Source organism: Schistocerca americana, chromosome 7 (genome assembly GCF_021461395.2).
Source record: "Schistocerca americana isolate TAMUIC-IGC-003095 chromosome 7, iqSchAmer2.1, whole genome shotgun sequence".
Classification (NCBI taxonomy): Eukaryota; Metazoa; Arthropoda; class Insecta; order Orthoptera; family Acrididae; genus Schistocerca; species Schistocerca americana.
Window position 1 is genome coordinate 192,308,690 of NC_060125.1, and position 18,295 is coordinate 192,326,984.

At 39.3% G+C, this 18,295-nt stretch overlaps 1 protein-coding gene across 1 annotated transcript in view; it reads left to right on the plus strand.

Annotated features, from left to right (window-relative positions):
- The window catches only part of LOC124623195 (chondroitin sulfate synthase 1), a 302,194-nt gene extending 285,385 nt beyond the window's left edge, over positions 1–16,809 (plus strand). The window contains exons 6-8 of the mRNA XM_047149005.1: positions 5,217–5,374; positions 11,215–11,416; positions 15,783–16,809. Of these exons, the coding sequence (XP_047004961.1) occupies positions 5,217–5,374; positions 11,215–11,416; positions 15,783–16,807 (1,385 nt within the window). The 3' untranslated portion in view covers positions 16,808–16,809. The remainder of the gene's footprint in view (positions 1–5,216; positions 5,375–11,214; positions 11,417–15,782) is intronic.
- Positions 16,810–18,295: the final 1,486 nt, after the last annotated feature.

Genomic DNA, 18,295 nt, shown 5'->3' on the forward strand with positions numbered 1-18,295 from the left:
TATTTGGAAGGTGCTGTTTAGCACCTCTTAACTCTAAAACACACACACACACACACACACACACACAATATAGGGAAAGCAACACAGCTCAACACTGCAAACAGATCATCCACAGCCAGACTTGTCACTTTTCTCACCTACACTAACTAGTACTCTTCTCTGGGAAGCGACATTGACTTGCAGTCTAGTGATCATTTTACCATTTGGCTCCACCTGCCACATACATCAGCATATGCCACCTAAGCAACCTAAATTGATTTGAAACAAAGCCAGCAGGACACTACACAGCAACCTGACTTCCATTCTAATGGAAATATAGCATCAAGGCTATAGTAGGACATGTCACTGTTGTCATTTAGAATATTGCTGATGTCTCTATCCCAAAGTTGTTTCTTTAAACTGACAGACAGACAGACAGCCCCATGGTGGAGCGAGGAGTATCTTTTAGCCATCAGGGACATGCAGGCAGTAGTGTAAAACATCCACTGCAGTCCTTCTGTTGACAATTTTGCAGTCTTTCACATTGTTAGGTCCAATGCTCAGTGAATTATCAGAGAGAGCAATCTTGACAAGAATTCTTATAATTTATTGACAATTTACACCATCAGCAAATGTACAGGAGTTGAGAAAGATTACTGGGAAAGATAACAAGTGCACTGCAGACAATAATGCTCTAATCACTACACAGAATCCATAGCCCAGATTAGACACAATACTCTGAACAAATTATATCTAATGCCAATAAAGACCCAGTATTAGAATGCAGTTGGGAATTGGCTGAGAGGATACAAATGTAGTTAAGCTTCAGTAACAGTGAAAAGTACAAGCACCCCTTTTGTATGGAGGAGTTCCAGCATCTGTGGTTCACAGTACATCATCAGGGCTGGATAAAGTGCACCATGACATGTTCTGATATTTGAATACTGAGCTGTAGAATTACCAGCTCATGATTTTCAGCAAAATGTGTTCTGAGGGACAATACCCTGATTCTTGGAGCAAAGCAATCATGATCCCCCCCCTTGAATACTAGGAAGAATCACAGCAGCTGAAGCATTTGTTGTAATGTAGCACCGACCAGATGTATAGAGAAGAGATTAGAATAGATGACCAACAGCTGCTTAGTATTGACTGGAAACCAAAAAGAGATCTCTGTTATCTTCAGTGTGTTTCAGCAGGTATCGCTCAACACTTTACAATCTAATAACCTCCAGAGCCTTTTATGCATAGGCAGCACTTAATAGGAATAATTTTTGATACTGAAAAGACCTATGACATTACATGGTCTGAAATGACATGAGTTCTGTGAATAAAGGTACAAAGAACCCCTTTACACTGAGATGGATGGTAACAGCTATCAGCTGACAACTAAAGCTCCTTAAATTTTCACTTCTATAAGGCCAAACAACAGAATATCATCTACATGAAAAGTGCAGCTTTCAGTGCTATGGAGTCCAATTTTTGTCCCTCAAAATCTTTCAAATTGGCAATAACAGATGACAACTGACTCCCCATTCCAACTCCATCTGCCTGTTTATAGTACTGGTCACTGAATAAAAAGTAAGTGAAAATCAACACATGTGAAATAGGCTCATTAATTCAACACCAAACCTAACCTCAATTAATCATTTAAAAAATTGGGTGAAGGAATGTGAGTGAAGAGAGAGACTACATGAAAGCTTACTATAATACGAAAGTAATTCAAAAATAATTCCTCTAATTGACATAAGAAGTCCACTGAGTTCTTAATGTGATGCACACACTGGCCTGCTAGTGGGCTTACTGGAGTAATATGTTGTTTTGCTACGTGATATGTTAGAACACCAATATTGCTGACAGTAGGTCTAAGAGGAACACCTCCTTTGCGGTTCTTTGGTAGACCATATCATGTAGGGGTGATAGCAGAATGAGAATCAAGGCTCTTGATAATCACCTGTAACAAAAAACTTCTCTTCAGAAGGTTGGTAGTCTTTCTCTCAACACTTTTGTCAGATCAGCACATATCCTGCGACACACTGAATCCCGTAACACTGCATCTTCTGGATGTAATCCTGCTTGCCCAATACAAATGTGGTATTGCCCTTGTCAACAGGTAAGTTAATAATAGTGGGATCCACTCTAAGTGAATGAAAACCAGTTACCTCAGTTGTTATTGCTGATACAGTACTTCTGTGTGAACGTGCCCTAGTCAGCACATGACATGCTTCTCTCCTAACCTCCTGGGTAGCATCAAGAGGTAGTTTAAAAGCAGCCTAATTGACAGAACTAATAAAATCTATAATTAATAACACCTGGGCATTAGTGCAAAATTTAAACCTTTCCCTAGCACAGATACTGCTGTGTTGTCAAAAGCTGTCTCCATGAGACTGATCACAGAACATCAACATAGGATCCAATATTAGACAGCATATTACAGAAATGTTCAAACTTTGCCTAATGCTAGGCAACTACAGAAATTTGGCGAAGTTTGAATGTTTGTGTAATGCAAGTGTCTATCATATTTCTTGAAGTTGTGGTCACACATTGAGGATCTAAGATGACCACTAATGTTGAACATAAGCATCATACACTGTTACAACAGCTGAGGAAATCTACTATTGCAGAACATTGCCCTTGGTACCAGTCATCCTATGGAATATAATGACATGGGAACTCTGACACACAGCTATTGGGATAGAGTTATTAAGGAAGCAGTTTAATTTAAAGTAGTAAGTGACATTTAGAGATGAAGGTTCTTGGCTTAAATTATGCTCCTTCCCTGGTCAGACCACAGAGTGACAGAGTAATAGTATCTCAACCATGGGATATTAATATTCACCATTGACAATTTCTGACATTGGTCATCCTTGGCTGTGTGGTGATATTAGTGTTTACACTCTTACCCCCCCCCCCCCCCCCCTCCTCTCTCTCTCTCTCTCTCTCTCTCTCTCTCTCTCTCTCTCTCTGTGTGTGTGTGTGTGTGTGTGTGTGTGTGTGTGTGAGTGATATATTCCTGCATATGCTCTGCATACCAAGGTTTTAAATTTCCTTACACAGCAGTCTCTCATCATATTTTTGCCTTGAAAATGAAAGGGTGTGCACCTATTAAAATATTGACAGCCGTCAAAGAAATCACTCAATGATGCATTCCCATAAGTTATTTGTTCACTGAAGCTGATGATAAAGGTGACCTTATGAAATCAGAATAATATGAAGGGCTTTCTGATGTAACAAGGGAAAGTGCGAGGGAAATGGTGGAGACAAGTAAAAATTTCTTACTTTCCTCTCATGGCATGTTATAAAAGCAGTTTAGAGGAGCTCTGGCTTACCACTGCCACATCATGCGTAGGGAACTCTTCTTCCAGACCTTTTATATCCTTTCATCCTGTTACTATTATAGAAAACACTTGTTGATTTCTAATTCAAGCTTTTGAATTAATGTAAAAGTGTACTTCTCATTCTCAGCAAGATTCTATTTTGCATTCTTAATGTGAATCTAGTTTCTTATGTACTATGCTATTTCCCTGAATGCAGCTACACACAATATGTAAGAATCAGTCAGGGTTCAATTGTTTTACTATTTACTGCCTCCAGCAAGTGTCTGGATGGATCCAGCAGTAATTCCATTGCATATCTCCTTCCTCATCATTGTCTTACTGAGATCATAAGTCTCTAGTAATATTTATGTTGATGGAAAGTCTTTTCCTTCTTTCCTTTCTACATCAGCTTCTTGTTTTGATGCTCATTTTAGTGTATTAGTAATATTACAACAGAATCACTGATGAAGATATAGTCCCATCAGTCTGGACAACTAGTGTCACATTGCCAATCTGGAAGGGAGAAGGTGATGTGACAAAATGCTCGCAGTATCAACCAATTTGACTGCTGCCTTGAAGATCTTTGAGCATGCTATAGACTCCAAGCTCCACACAGTTGTTTCTATCACCCCAAATCAATGTGGGTTTATCAAAGGAAGTGTAACCACAGGTGCCATTCATGCCACTCGATCACTTATTGAGAAACACCTTGAGAAGAACAATGATTTTTGTATGTCAGTCCTAGATCTGGAAAAGGCCTTCAGCCATGTCCCGCATCAGCTTATTCGGCATGCATTACGATCTCAAAATGTCCCTGAAACCTATGTCTGATGGGTCTAACTGCTGTATCAAAATGTCTCAGCAATGTCCAAAGTGCACTGGGAACATCACTTCCTTTTACTATCAGTGTCAGAATACATCAATGTTCAGCACTGTCACCCCTGCTGTTTATCCTCTGCATGGACACTGTGACATAAGACCTACAGTCACCCCATCCTTGGTCACTCCTATATGCTGATGATGTTTTACTGGGAGGCATGAAGATCTCCAGGGAAAGATGCAGCAATGCAATCAGTGACTTGCCAAACTCGGCCTGCAACTGAATGTCAAGAAGACAGAATACATGGAGTGTAGTATTCAAGCCGATGGGACCATCAGAGTCAGTGGAGATGACCTGAAGAAAGTGGAGCAATTCAAATATCTTGGCTTGCTCATATCAAAGTTACCGGATGTCCATGCCCATGTTAACACAGCCTGAATGAAATGGTGCCAGGTGACTGGCATCCTGTGTGCTTGTCTTATGTCTTTATGCCTCAATAGAACTGTAGTATACCCAGTCGCACTTTATGGGTCAGTGTGTTGGCCAATGACGATGAAGCACGAGCAGGCTCTCCATGTGATGTAAATGTGTGTGCTCTGATGGTCCCCTGGGCTTATCTAATTTGACCATGCAACAAACATCGACATTCGACGGTAACTTGGAGTTGGACCGATCTCAGACTGACTATGAGAAAGCAATTTAAGATGGTACTGACACCTCATGTGCACTAAATCAGACTCAGTGGCAAGAACAGCTATGCATTTGGACATGTGGCAGACCCAAGACATGATGGGCAGACCATATTAAGAAGGATGTGGTGGAATTCATCAATGCCACCTATGACGATGCCCTTGACAGACCAAAATGGGGCCCTTCTAAGAAAAAGAGTAATATTGCAAATTAGATCTTTCATTAAAATGTTTTGAGTGCCACTCTGAACAGGTCTTGGTTGCAAAAGACAAGAAGGAATGTTGATGCCTTCATGTTATCACTAATTCTGTCATAGTTGTGATAATTTATTGATTAATTCTGATGATTTTGTTTTGTTGAGTGTAAAATTACTTTCTTCATTTAACAGTCACAGAAAATCTGTGTATTTACAGGACTTAACCCCAGTCTTCACAAGTTTCATCCCCGTCGAGAGCAAGACATTCTGAAGTGGGACTTCATATCCCGATCAATTTATTCAGATACTAACAACAATCCACGAAGACGCATTGAAACTCCACTACGGGAAGGCCTGGAGGATGTTGTACGAGAGGTAAATAATAATTTGGACACATGCCTAAGTAACAAAATAATATATGTAAAAAAATGGAGAAACCAGTTGGTACAAAATAATAATTCGAGTGACTCCTTTCCTGTTTTTCGCAATATCTGAGGTAATACTGAAAAAATGCAAATTGTGCAATAGATCTTAAAAAGTGTGAACAGGAAGGAGGAGGAGATTGATAAGAATGTGTTAATGAATGTTACTAGAAAGAAACTGAAGCCTTACATTGAAAAAAGTAGGAGAGATAACATAGCAAAATTGAGCTGGTGAAGGGAGAATGGGAAAAAAGGGGGTGGGGGGTGGGGGAGCAGAAATGAGAAACTAATATGTTTTGGTTGTGGGGTTCTACATGTCATAATTTATTACTAATACTGGGGGAAGGCACAAACTGCTAGTGGGGAGTAAATACCTGGATAAGATCAGAGCAGCAGACTATACAGGGTGTCTCAGGTAGAATGGTCAATATTCAGGGATATGACACAAATAGTCATTCAGAGTGAAACAGTCTAGTAAAAATGGGCTCTAAAATGCTTGCATTAAGAGCTATGAGCATCTGTTCATCTCTGCTACTGTGGAACACATTTCTTCTACTGAATAAGTGCTCATAGCTCTTAAGCTATGCATTTTAGAGCCCATCTTTATTACACAATTTTTTGTTGTTTCGGTTCATACTACCTCTTCCCAAAATAGGAAAGCAAAGAGCTTGCAGCAGAAGAGATTTGTCTCACACAATTGGAGGTGGAGGAGTGCTTACAGCTCTATGGTATGCATTTTAGAACCCATGTTTACTAGACATTTTGGTTTCAAATGATCATTAGTGTCACGTCCATGAATACTGACAATTTTTTCTGTAACACCCTCTATTATATGGAGAGCGTAAGATGATCAGTTAATGTAGAATAGAAAAAAGTATAGATTATATAGACATGTGAAAGGTAAGTTGTAGGTGCAAATCGATAAACATGGAGTTTAAAGTTAAGATATGGACACTGAAATGTAAGAAATGATATCCATATGAGAATATGAATATTCTGTGAAAGGTACAATATATCTGATGTTCTTATAGTGAAATTACTTTCTTAAGTGATTCTACTTTTGACTTTTATTTATTTACTTACTTTATTGATTCACATGGAGACCTGTTTGCTGGATCCAAACATTTAAATTGTAACAAATTTAATTAGTGCATGTTGTTGAAGATCGTGTTGCTTGCTATATTCACATACTGAGAATGCAAAACCATTGTGAATGAGTATTAGGTCCAACTGCGATGGAGAGTTGTACTTTTCTTATATCTCCTAAAGTGGCAATCAGGCTTCCCCATGTGTCTGCATCATGTAAATCCTCATGTTGTCCCGGAATTCTAATGGGGAACTGGTATTTTTGCATCCAACTTGTTGCAATAAACTAATGTACCAATATCTCATCTCTACAGAAGCTGGGATAGGGTACAACAACAACAGTAATTTCGGGAAGCAAAAAAATAAATAAAAACAAGGAAAGGTGATCACTCAGCTGTAGCTGACAGATGTCTGGCATATACACACACATAACAAAACAAAGACACTACACAAGGAAAAGAACAGTAGCTTGAAACCTAGTTAAGTGCTCTCTCTCTCTCTCTCTCTCTCTCTCTCTCTCTCTCTCTCTCTCTCTCTCTCTCTCACACACACACACACACACACACACACACACACACACACACACACACATACACACAAGTAATTGCACCACAGCTGTAGATGGATATGTTTAGGTGACTGTGTGTACTTATAAAAAAATAAGAACAGTAAATTGAAAGTTAGTAACATTTCTGTTATATTATTTGTGTCTATGTACCTCACATCAATCAGTTACAGATGAGTGGTTGCTGTTTCTTATTTTTGTTTAATGTTTCCAATCTGAGATTAACTTTAACCTGTTCATTACATAACAGCAGTAAATAAGCCACATGTACCCCCTGTGTCGTGAACTTTGTGAACATCTTTGGACACTTAGCTAGTTTTATTTGGGTATTGATTTGATGAATCTGGAATTCTTAAGCTGAGAACTAGTAAGTGTTACCAGTTTCTAGATGTGCTTCAGAGATCAGTACACTATGTGACAGTGGAATGTTGTGATTTGTAAAAACTGGGGATCTTGCCTTAGCTGCATGGATTATGAGGATGATGCAAACTTATATAGATATAAAATCCAAAGTCATAAGATGTGCTTAGATGTTGGTACGGTGAATGGCTGTTGACATGAACCTCTGGGGCACCTGCTGCACAACAGTTATCGTAGACTTACAAGGCAAATGAGACTTTCTCTTATGTGGACTGTATAAATCCCTAGCTTTTCCTGGGAACAAAATTGTTTACAGTTTACAAACAAAAACACTTTCAGCACAATGGGTTGTACTATCAGGAGTAAAACAACCCAGCAAACACATGAGCTTAGGTACCTAATCCTCCTGACTAGCCTTCCTTCAGTAATAGTAACAGATCATTTATATCAGGACAGAATGTGTTTGTAGTTATAAATCATGAAGAAGAATACTTTCATAAAGACTTTTCATTCTTAAATAAGGCTTAGAAGCTTTGGCTGGTACAATGAAATTAGTCAAGTGACTAAGAAATGGCCAGTGGTGTACGGCCAGTGTAGGAGATCGCTCCCCACACCATGATGCCGGGTGTTGGCCCTGTGTGCCTCGGTCATATGCAGTCCTGATTGTGGCGCTCACCTGCACGGCGCCAAACACGCATACGACCATCATTGGCACCAAGGCAGAAGCGACTCTCATCGCTGAAGACGACACGTCTCCATTCGTCCCTCCATTCACGCCTGTCGCGACACCACTGGAGGCGGGCTGCACGATGTTGGGGCGTGAGCGGAAGACGGCCTAACGGTGTGCGGGACCGTAGCCCAGCTTCATGGAGACGGTTGCGAATGGTCCTCGCCGATACCCCAGGAGCAACAGTGTCCCTAATTTGCTGGGAAGTGGCGGTGCGGTCCCCTACGGCACTGCGTAGGATCCTACGGTCTTGGCGTGCATCCGTGCGTCGCTGCGGTCCGGTCCCAGGTCGACGGGCACGTGCACCTTCCGCCGACCATTGGCGACAACATCGATGTACTGTGGAGACCTCACGCCCCACGTGTTGAGCAATTCGGCGGTACGTCCACCCGGCCTCCCGCATGCCCACTATACGCCCTCGCTCAAAGTCCGTCAACTGCACATACGGTTCACGTCCACGCTGTCGCGGCATGCTACCAGTGTTAAAGACTGCGATGGAGCTCCGTATGGCACGGCAAACTGGCTGACACTGACAGCGGCGGTGCACAAATGCTGCGCAGCTAGCGCCATTCGACGGCCAACACCGCGGTTCCCGGTGTGTCCGCTGTGCCGTGCGTGTGATCATTGCTTGTACAGCCCCCTCGCAGTGTCCGGAGCAAGTATGGTGGGTCTGACACACCGGTGTCAATGTGTTCTTTTTTCCATTTCCAGGAGTGTATTTGCTATTTGTGTGACACTCAGGTCAGAGGTACTGTAGGACCATGGAATATGTTAGAGGGTCAGTTCACATATGAGCAGATCAACAGAAAAATCTCAAACACACACACACACACACACACACACACACACACAAACCACCTCTCTGTTGATCTGCTCAGATGTGAACTAACCCTATAACATATTTGCATGGTCCTACAATCTCTCTACCTCAGTGTCCCACTAGCACAGGCTGTTCCAAGTCAGCCCCATGGAGCATCGGCACCTGTTGGTGTGATGATGACAATAAGTTCTAGAAGCAACCCTTTGCCATTTTCGTCATGCTGGGAAGAACAGTTTGCTGAGAAAGACGGAGTGCCTCACTGTCTTGTTTATCGTAAAGTTCTGAATATGATGCACAAGTATAATATACGGTGTCACAACATGTCCCTTATGCAGAAGTATAATATACGGTGTCACAACATGTCTCTTCACTCAATGTAGTACGATGAGCTGGACAGTAATGTAATAAAGCAACTCATTGTCACACTGAAGGGTGAAGTTAAGTAACAGGTAAATCTGAAGCTAAATAAATAGACACAATAAATGAATACATACTTCTTCTCTGCAACCTGTATATGTATTGTTTTCGTGTATTATGTCTGTGTTCTGCAACTATTGTAATTGCTGACGTTGATGAAGATTCAACTGATGCAGCACTTTGAGCAAGCTACAAAAGTTGCACACATCACTGCAACAACTGGAACACCATTCTCAATGGGTCCCCTAGTGAAATCACACCTGCACACTTCTGTTTAGTGCTTAGTGCCAGTAGACAGTATGAAATTTGAAGGCATTTGCCTCTCGAAGCAAACGGTGTCTCATCAGATCCACAATATAAGCATGAATTTGGAAACCAGATGTCACAGACATTGCTCAGCTTGCAATATTTGTGAGGGGCATTAATTCGGAATTACAAATTTGGGGTTGTCTGTGAGTCTGTAGAAAATGTGCTTGCCATGGGACAGGCTCTGTTCTTTGGCAACAGATGGTGCACCATGAATGGTTGGGAGCCAGCCAGGCATCAACCATACACTGTTTTGTGCACCAGGAAGCCCTTTGTATGAAATGTGCAGACATAATGATAAAGTGTGTAAGTTTGGTAATGCACTGTGGTGTCAACCACCAATGGTTCAGAGGCTTTTTGCATGCTCTGCAGCCTATGATGATACTCATTATCACTGCACAATATGGTGGCTTAGCAGAGGCAAAGTTCTCGATGTATTTTTTGCAATTTGGAAAGACACTTTTTTTGAGTGTTTTTCATCCCTTCAATTGCCTGAAGAAAAAGTTTTGATGATTAACAACAAATTATTGTACAGCTTCATCAAAGTTTTGAGGTGAGGTTTCAGGGCATGCAATGCTTACGAAATGATTTAAAGCTGCTTACCATTCCATTTTCAGTTGTATCAGATACTGTTCCTTCAGAAATGCAACTAGAACTAATAGATTTGCAAAACAGCACACTGCTCAAGGATGCGAGCATTAAATGTGATCATAAAGAGCTGTTTAGTTAATTTCTATTTTATTTGTTGAGAGTTGCCTCGCTGATGGTGATGGTAAGTGATAAATTCTATATAAGCAAGCAAGGGATATAATTTGCAGTATATACCGTTCCTTCAAGCAGAAAGCACGTGCATGCGTGTACCACAACTGTTGCTTGAGATCGTCAACAATGACATCCCTGTCCATGCCTCGACATGCACAAACAGCCATCGTTCATGGACCTGATTATAGTACTAAATACTTCACCTACACTACTGACATAATGTATGTAATAAAGGAGAATGATTTGTGAGCATGCACTTATTGTCATTGATTCAGACTGTCACTTTTCAAGTACTTACGCAAGTAATATGATCACTGAAAACATTTGTCAGAACAGATGGCCAAAAATTGTCAAAACTAACTCACCTGGTACATTTCCACAGAGTGTGATGTGTTGCATAACAGAAGAAACCTGAATGTTTGTTTTGTTAATTTACTCACTTTGTCAACAGCAGCACCACTAAGCACTGGAGATGAAAACTGCCTCTCCAACAAATGTGTGTGTGTGTGTGTGTGTGTGTGTGTGTGTGTGTGTGTGTGTGTGTGTGTGCGTGTGTGTGTGTGTTTTTTTTTTTTGGGGGGGGGGGGGGGTTTGCGTGTACTTGTGCATGTGTGTATTAAATTGCTATATCACTCAGCGGTGGGCAAGAATTGCTTCCTCATCAGAAAGTAAAAGTACTTGATCACACTGAAGGAAGCTGCTATTATCTTATTATTACTTTCTTACTGATGTGTATTGCAAATATTTCAGGTGATGGATATGATAAACATGTTCTCAAAGCAGCGAGGCAGAGTTATAGAGTATCGAGAGATTCTTTATGGCTACCACAGAGTCAATCCCATGTATGGTGCAGATTACATTCTTGATTTGTTGATGGTATACAAGAAATATCGTGGACGTAAAATGACAGTACCTGTGAGAAGGCATGTTTATCTCCAGCAACAATTTACAGGTTTGAATTTTTTAAAACTATTACACATTATTGCTACAGAAAAAAATTTTTGGACATTGGAAGGTTAGGAATATTATTTGTTTACTACTAGGGATGATATTCAGAACTAAAATTGACCATTTAAATTTTATGATAATCTTACATTGTGAAATACTTTCTGCAGTCTACATCATCATTACTTCCCTTGCCCCATGCAAGACTTGTCTCATACATAACTGCCCACTCCAGTCATAGGACCAGACCTGAAAGCAGCCATGTATTCTACCAACTTTGCTGCAACCATGGTGCACAATGTACGTGGGCATGGCCACTAACAAGCTCTCTGTCCATATGCATGACCACTACCAGACATTGGCCAAGAGACAGCTGGACTATCTAGTTTGCTAAGCATACCAAGCAACACAGTGTAATTGATTTCAATGAGTACTATACAGATCTTGCCACATGATTGCTGCCCATCATCACCAGGTTTTCTGAAATGCAGTGGTGGGAAGTCTCCTTGCAACAGAGCCTTCATTCGTTATCTTCCTGGCCTCAACCTTTGCAAGTTCCAGTCCTCTACATACTCCTAAGCTCTTCCTTGGCTCCCACTCCAGTCTCACACATACTTTCCATTTCTCTGCTTCGCTTCCCCCTTCCCCTTTTTTCCATCACAGTGCTGAATCTAGCAGTCCATGATTCTGTCCCCACCATGCCCCTGCACATTCCCACCCCTACCCTTCCATCCTTCCTCCTGCTTAGCCAAAAGATCTTCTGCACATGCACTTTCTCCCCAGCCAAGATCTATACCTGCCACAGTGTTCAAAGCCAACAGTGGCTGTGTGTGTGTGTGTGTGTGTGTGTGTGTGTGTGTACACTTGTCTGTCCTATGTCACATCATCAGTCACCAACAAAGAGGTAACTTTTGTATCATTTGGTATTGTTTCTCATTTATTGCATCTAGGCCATTCACAGAGATATGACTCCTTTTTTCCTTTCTTTTTTTTTGTTAAATAAGTCAAAATAACAGAAGAGCCCCACAAAATGTGTAATGATGCTCAGAAAAGTAAGGTTAGCTTATTTCATTAAAATATTAAAGTACTTAGTAATAAGATAGAGGAGCTTCTTGTCTGTTTGGAAAATTTAGAGAAGTCTGAAGAAATAGACATCCTGTTCCTATCTGAGCACCAAATAACCATAGGATTAGATAAGTTCATATACAAGATTAAACTTCAGCAGCTTACTCATGCATAACTAGTATGGGAAAATGAGGTGTTGTTACATATGTTAAGACAGAACACAAGTTCAAAAACTCTGAGACAAGTAGATTTTGTAGTGATCAGTGCATAGAAGTGTGTGCTTGTGAATTAATGCCGAAAATAGTTCCCTTTTAATTGTAACTGCATATAGATCCCCATTGAGATATTTTGAACTGTTTATGAATACACTTAGCAGATTCAGAAGGATGTAGGTTGCAGTAGTTACTTGGAGATGAAGAAGCCTGCACAGGATAGAGTGACTTGGAGAGCTGCATTAAACCAGTCTCTGGACTAAAGACCACAAGAACAACAACAACAACAACATGAGGAATCTGGATTCCTTACTGTGTTATGTGTCAGACAGCATCAAACAGTTAATAGTCTTTGTGGTGACTTCACTGCAGATTTTCTAAAGGACTCTGATAGGCAATATGATGTAGAAGTCTTATTTGGATCCTACAATTTGATGTCACCATTCAACTTTCCAACATGGGTGGGTAAAGACAGTAAAACTCTAACTGATAATGTTTTTTTTGGTAAAGCTCAAAGCAAGAAAATAACTGTTGACCCAGTAACAAATGCTCTCTCTGATCATGATGCAAAATAGTTAGGATAAATAACATAGTGCCTTACAGTATGGATACACCTCAGGATAATTCATGACTCCAGGGCAAATGTTTTTAAGAACAGTTAACAAGAGATGACCTGTGATGAAATTCATAATAAACCAAATGCTAACAAAATCTGATCTATCCAAAAATTGCTTTCCACAAAAGCTAATCAGAAAGGACATTAAACAGCCATGTAAAAAACCACGGATTACTAAAGGGATTAAAGGGTCTTGTGAAAGGAAATGTGAAGTGTATCTGATGGCAAGAACAAACAGAGATCCTGCAGTAGTTGCCATCAAGGAATATGCACATAATGTTAGAAATTGATAATCCTGACAACAGCTTTAAGGCTACATGGAATATAGTGAAATGAGAGACAGGACAGCTGGCCACAAAACAGGACAATATTACCACTGAACTGAATGGAAAGGCTACAAATGATGACTCATAGGTAGCAATTAATTTAATTAAGAAAATTACAAGTTCTCTAGGTAGCAATTAATTTAATTAAGAAAATTACAAGTTCTCTCATATGTCTTGATTGCGTTTTCAATATAATAGTAAAGATTTGTTCCCATATAATAATCCCAGTCTTATCTGAAATACGTAATGCATCACTACCAAATAATAAGCCCAGTCTTATGTCAAATATGTCATGCATCACCAACTCTAGGCGTTTTTCCAGAGAGACTGAAATATGCCATTTTTAAACACCTCTTTAAGAAAGGTGATACGAGAAATGCCAATATCCACTGACCTGTTTCACTACTGACATCTTTTTTCAAAATTTTTGAGAAGATGATATATTCTAGAATAGTATCACACCTCAGCAACTCAAAATTTGTGATTAAGAAGAGTTCTTTACTGAGAACACCATTTACATGTTCTTTTTATAAGCATAAAATAATAAAATGATGCCATTTGATATTTTCTGTGACCTGTCTAAGGCATTTGACTGTGTGAATCACAGTATTCTCCTAGATAAACAAATTAATTTGCAATGTGAATGTAAAACAACTCATTCCACACCATTGTGATTTATCATGCAAAATGGTCCATCGGACTTGAAACTAACCAGCTGTTGGCTACCCATTTCCTTTATGTAAAGCAAACTGGTATTTAGTCCATTTACATTTATCTACATCTGCAACTGAGGTTTTCCTGCCTGCTAAATTATATTTCAAAATATTTGAGAAAATGACATGAGTTGTTATTGTTGTTTCATATGCAAATAGATACAGAGACCCATCATGAAGCTAGCTAAAAATAACCAGTTACAGTATGAAACAAAACTGTAGTCAACTTACTACAGGACACAGGGCATTCTATAGTGAGCATATGTGGCAGGAAATAGGGCAATATATATGGGTGTGTGTGAGTGTGTGTGTGTATGTGTGTGTGTGTGTGTGTGTGTGTGTGTGTGTGTGTGTGAGAGAGAGAGAGAGAGAGAGAGAGAGAGTACAGCTCAGAGGAAAACATTAAATGTAATAGCTCACAGGTGACAAATAGAAGCTTTTGGCATGCAAGCCAGAAATAATAATAGTGAGATCTGATGACACAATGGTGGTTAGTCAGTTTGTTTAGAATCCTGATAGGTATTATGTATGAAACATGCATTAAACATGGTTACAAAGCTTGCATGATGGAGCCCTTGAATAAAAAGTTCTTGATTAGCTTTCTGAGTCAAATTCGGATAAAATCCCAAGCTCTTGATGTTGCCTACATCACTTTCATCAGGGGCCAAGTCTGACTATCGTGAAACTGTTGAGGCTCATGTTTTTACGTCCACCTTGTTGGTTAAATTAAGTCACAGAGATGGTGCATGATGAGGTGGAATCCTCTACAGCCATGGATTATGTTTCTGCTCACTGTCCAGCATCGCTTGCAGCACCGCCACTCACAGCAGGTGATAAACTATGCGAAATTTTCCCCTGTAATCTTTCTTTATCGAGTATACTCTCCATCCTACAGCTATAATTTTGATTGTGATGAGAAGTAACAATATGCCTATTCTTTTACCTCTTACTGACAATTAAACCACATTCTTTGTATAGAATGTAAATTACTGATATGAAGGCAGACCAAGGAAAGTCTTGAAGAGTAAGTTCTGGATAAACTCTCTGTTTCCAAAAATTGTAGAATATTTTGCTAGCTGTTTTCGAAGACACTTTTAATGTCTGATTTGCTATTTCAGGGCACAGTGTTCTATAAAAAGCAGCTGAAAAGCATTCTATTATGACCATTAAATTAATTTATTATTTTTAGATGTTAATGACTCCACATTTGATGACTAAAGAAATTATTTATAGATCATATTTGATTGTTATTCCTTTGTATCAAATTTCCATAGACCTATTTTGAAAATTGTTTGTTACTGTATTTTCTAAAATTAATATTTGAACAACCAATGGAAACTGTAGGACATAATTCATTTTTGTAAAGTCTTCAAATTTCCAGTAACGTTTTATCAAATGTGTATCATATATATCTTCTAACAAATATTTTTAATGTCTACAGGTCTTCAAATTAGGGAAACAGTTGATGGTGAGGAAGTACAAAGCCTTTTACAGGACGAAAATGAAGCTTCTGTTGAAGAATTACAGGGGCTTCAGAAATCATTTAGAGATGCCTTTGAGAATGGTCTTCTCAAAATTGGGGAATCATTTCCCTTCCTCTTTGGCTCTCGGACTTCAGATAAATCACAAAGTATCAGAGACAAGAAGATAAACTTTATACTGCCATTGTCTGGACGCTTCAACACTTTCAAGAGATTTATGTCTGTGTTTGAGGAAGTGTGTCTGATGAATGAAGAAGCTGTGTCACTTATAATAATTCTGTTTCCTAGTGATAAAGAGAACAGACTGAATGATACAGTGACTCTTGTGCAGAAACTTCAGGGAAGATACAGTAATGCTGATCTTACGATATACCCTGTGCTTGACACCTTTGCTCGAGCTATCGCGTTAGAAATAGGAACTGCACATTGCAAAGATGATGATTTAATATTTTTCATAGATGTGGACATGGTATTTACATCTGCAGCACTTGAAAGAATACGAATTAATACAATCCAAGGAAAACAAGCTTATTTTCCTATTGTGTTTAGTGAATTTGATCCAAGTGTTGTTTATTCTGAAGAAGGACTGGTGTCTTCACCAAATCATTTTCGAATTACTGAAGACAGTGGCTACTGGAGACAGTATGGTTTTGGAATAGCAAGTGTATATAAAAGTGATCTAAGAAGAATAGGGGGTTTTGATACATCAATAAGAGGATGGGGTAAAGAAGATGTGGACCTCTTTGATAAGTTCATCTTAGCAGCAAAAAACATATCTGTATTTCGAGCTGTAGATCCTCACTTAATTCATGTTTTCCACATAGTGGACTGTGATCCAAATTTAGAGGAAGCACAGCTCGAGATGTGTAAAAAGACTAGAGCAGATACCTATGGTGGAGTACACCAACTTGCAAGATATATTTATTCTCATCCAGATATTGTACAGTATGCTAGAAATAAAAGAAAACAAGATGCACCTTCCTGACAGCTAATTTATTTTTATTAGCATTTATAGATATTTCCTGCACAAAATACACACAAATCCCTGTAAGTATGTTTTGTTTCCTTTTCTTGTCTTGTTATTTGATAGTTTTATGTTGGTATTTACTAAAAGAAAAGTGAGTAAATGGGAGCAGTAATGCATTTTAAACATTTTCAGCCAACATTCTATGATGGCTGAACCTGTGGACAGTTAATGGATTGCAGTAAATGTAACGTATTATTAAGGGTGGGGCTGGGGTGGGGGGCAGAACAGTCCTGAATACACAGCTGAAGTTGACATCAGGAGGTATATAGATGGGAATGCTTCTCACACCAATGTAAAAAACTGTGCCATTCTTTGATAGATACAATAAGTCCTGGTTGAAGGGTTCTGTTGTACATGTAACTGCAGAGCTCCAGGAGTCACAGAACAGACTAGGACACTTACACAAGGTGAGATTGATGAGTTGAATCACACACAGCATGGTCTGCATTTGAATGTTTTCTGTAGGAGGTTTCTTAAATGACTAATTTCCAGAACCTTTCCATGTAACCAGAACACTGCCCAATTTCTGTTATGTTCATTTTCACTGCAGTTTCTTAGTATAAATTTTTTTGAAAGACATCACTGCCTGAATAACTGTAGGCACAGTTGCAACAATCAGTAGAGAGACAATAAATGACAGCTTAGTCAGCACAAATGGTAATAATTGCAATGCTTTGGGCATTTTCTATCAAAATGTAAAAAGCGTATTAAAAAAGAAAGATGAGTTTCTCATGCCATTACAGGGCACTGAAAAATCTGCATGTACTCCTACAAATGTGCTGTGCACAACAGAACATCATTCAGAACTTACAGAAACTGAACAGACACAATTAGATCGATACACATTAGTATCCCATTACTGTAGGCATAATATAAGAAAACAGAGTGTGGTTATGTGACTGAATGTGGAATAATCCCCAGTCTATAGATTTAAATGAGTATTGCGCTGAACAGCTGTTTGCGTGCTATATTTCAGCAGCAGATTTGGAAACATACATGATATCAGTTCTGACAGTGTACAGACACCCAGAAGCAATGGTTTTAAACTTCCTTAAGCAATTAAGAGATATTACTAATAAGACTTAGTAGAAATAACTTTCTAGTCATTGTATGTAGGGGTTTCAATATTAATTTCAGTTTGATAATTTGAGGAATAAAGGTAACAACTCACCGAATGGTTAATGTACGAGGGGGGACCCAAAAATAACCTGAATTTCTTTCTAGAAAGCATATACTTTATTGTTTTCTAATACAACCTTAATCTCCTTCGAAGTAGTCTCCATTAGCATTAATACACTTGTCCAAACGTTCATTCCAGTGTTCGAAGCACCTTTTAAATCCGTCCTCTTTGATACCTGCTAGCACTTTCATGACATTGCGTTTTACGTCTTCCACATCAGCAAAACACTTCCCTCTCAAGTCTCTTTTCATCCTCGGGAATAGGAA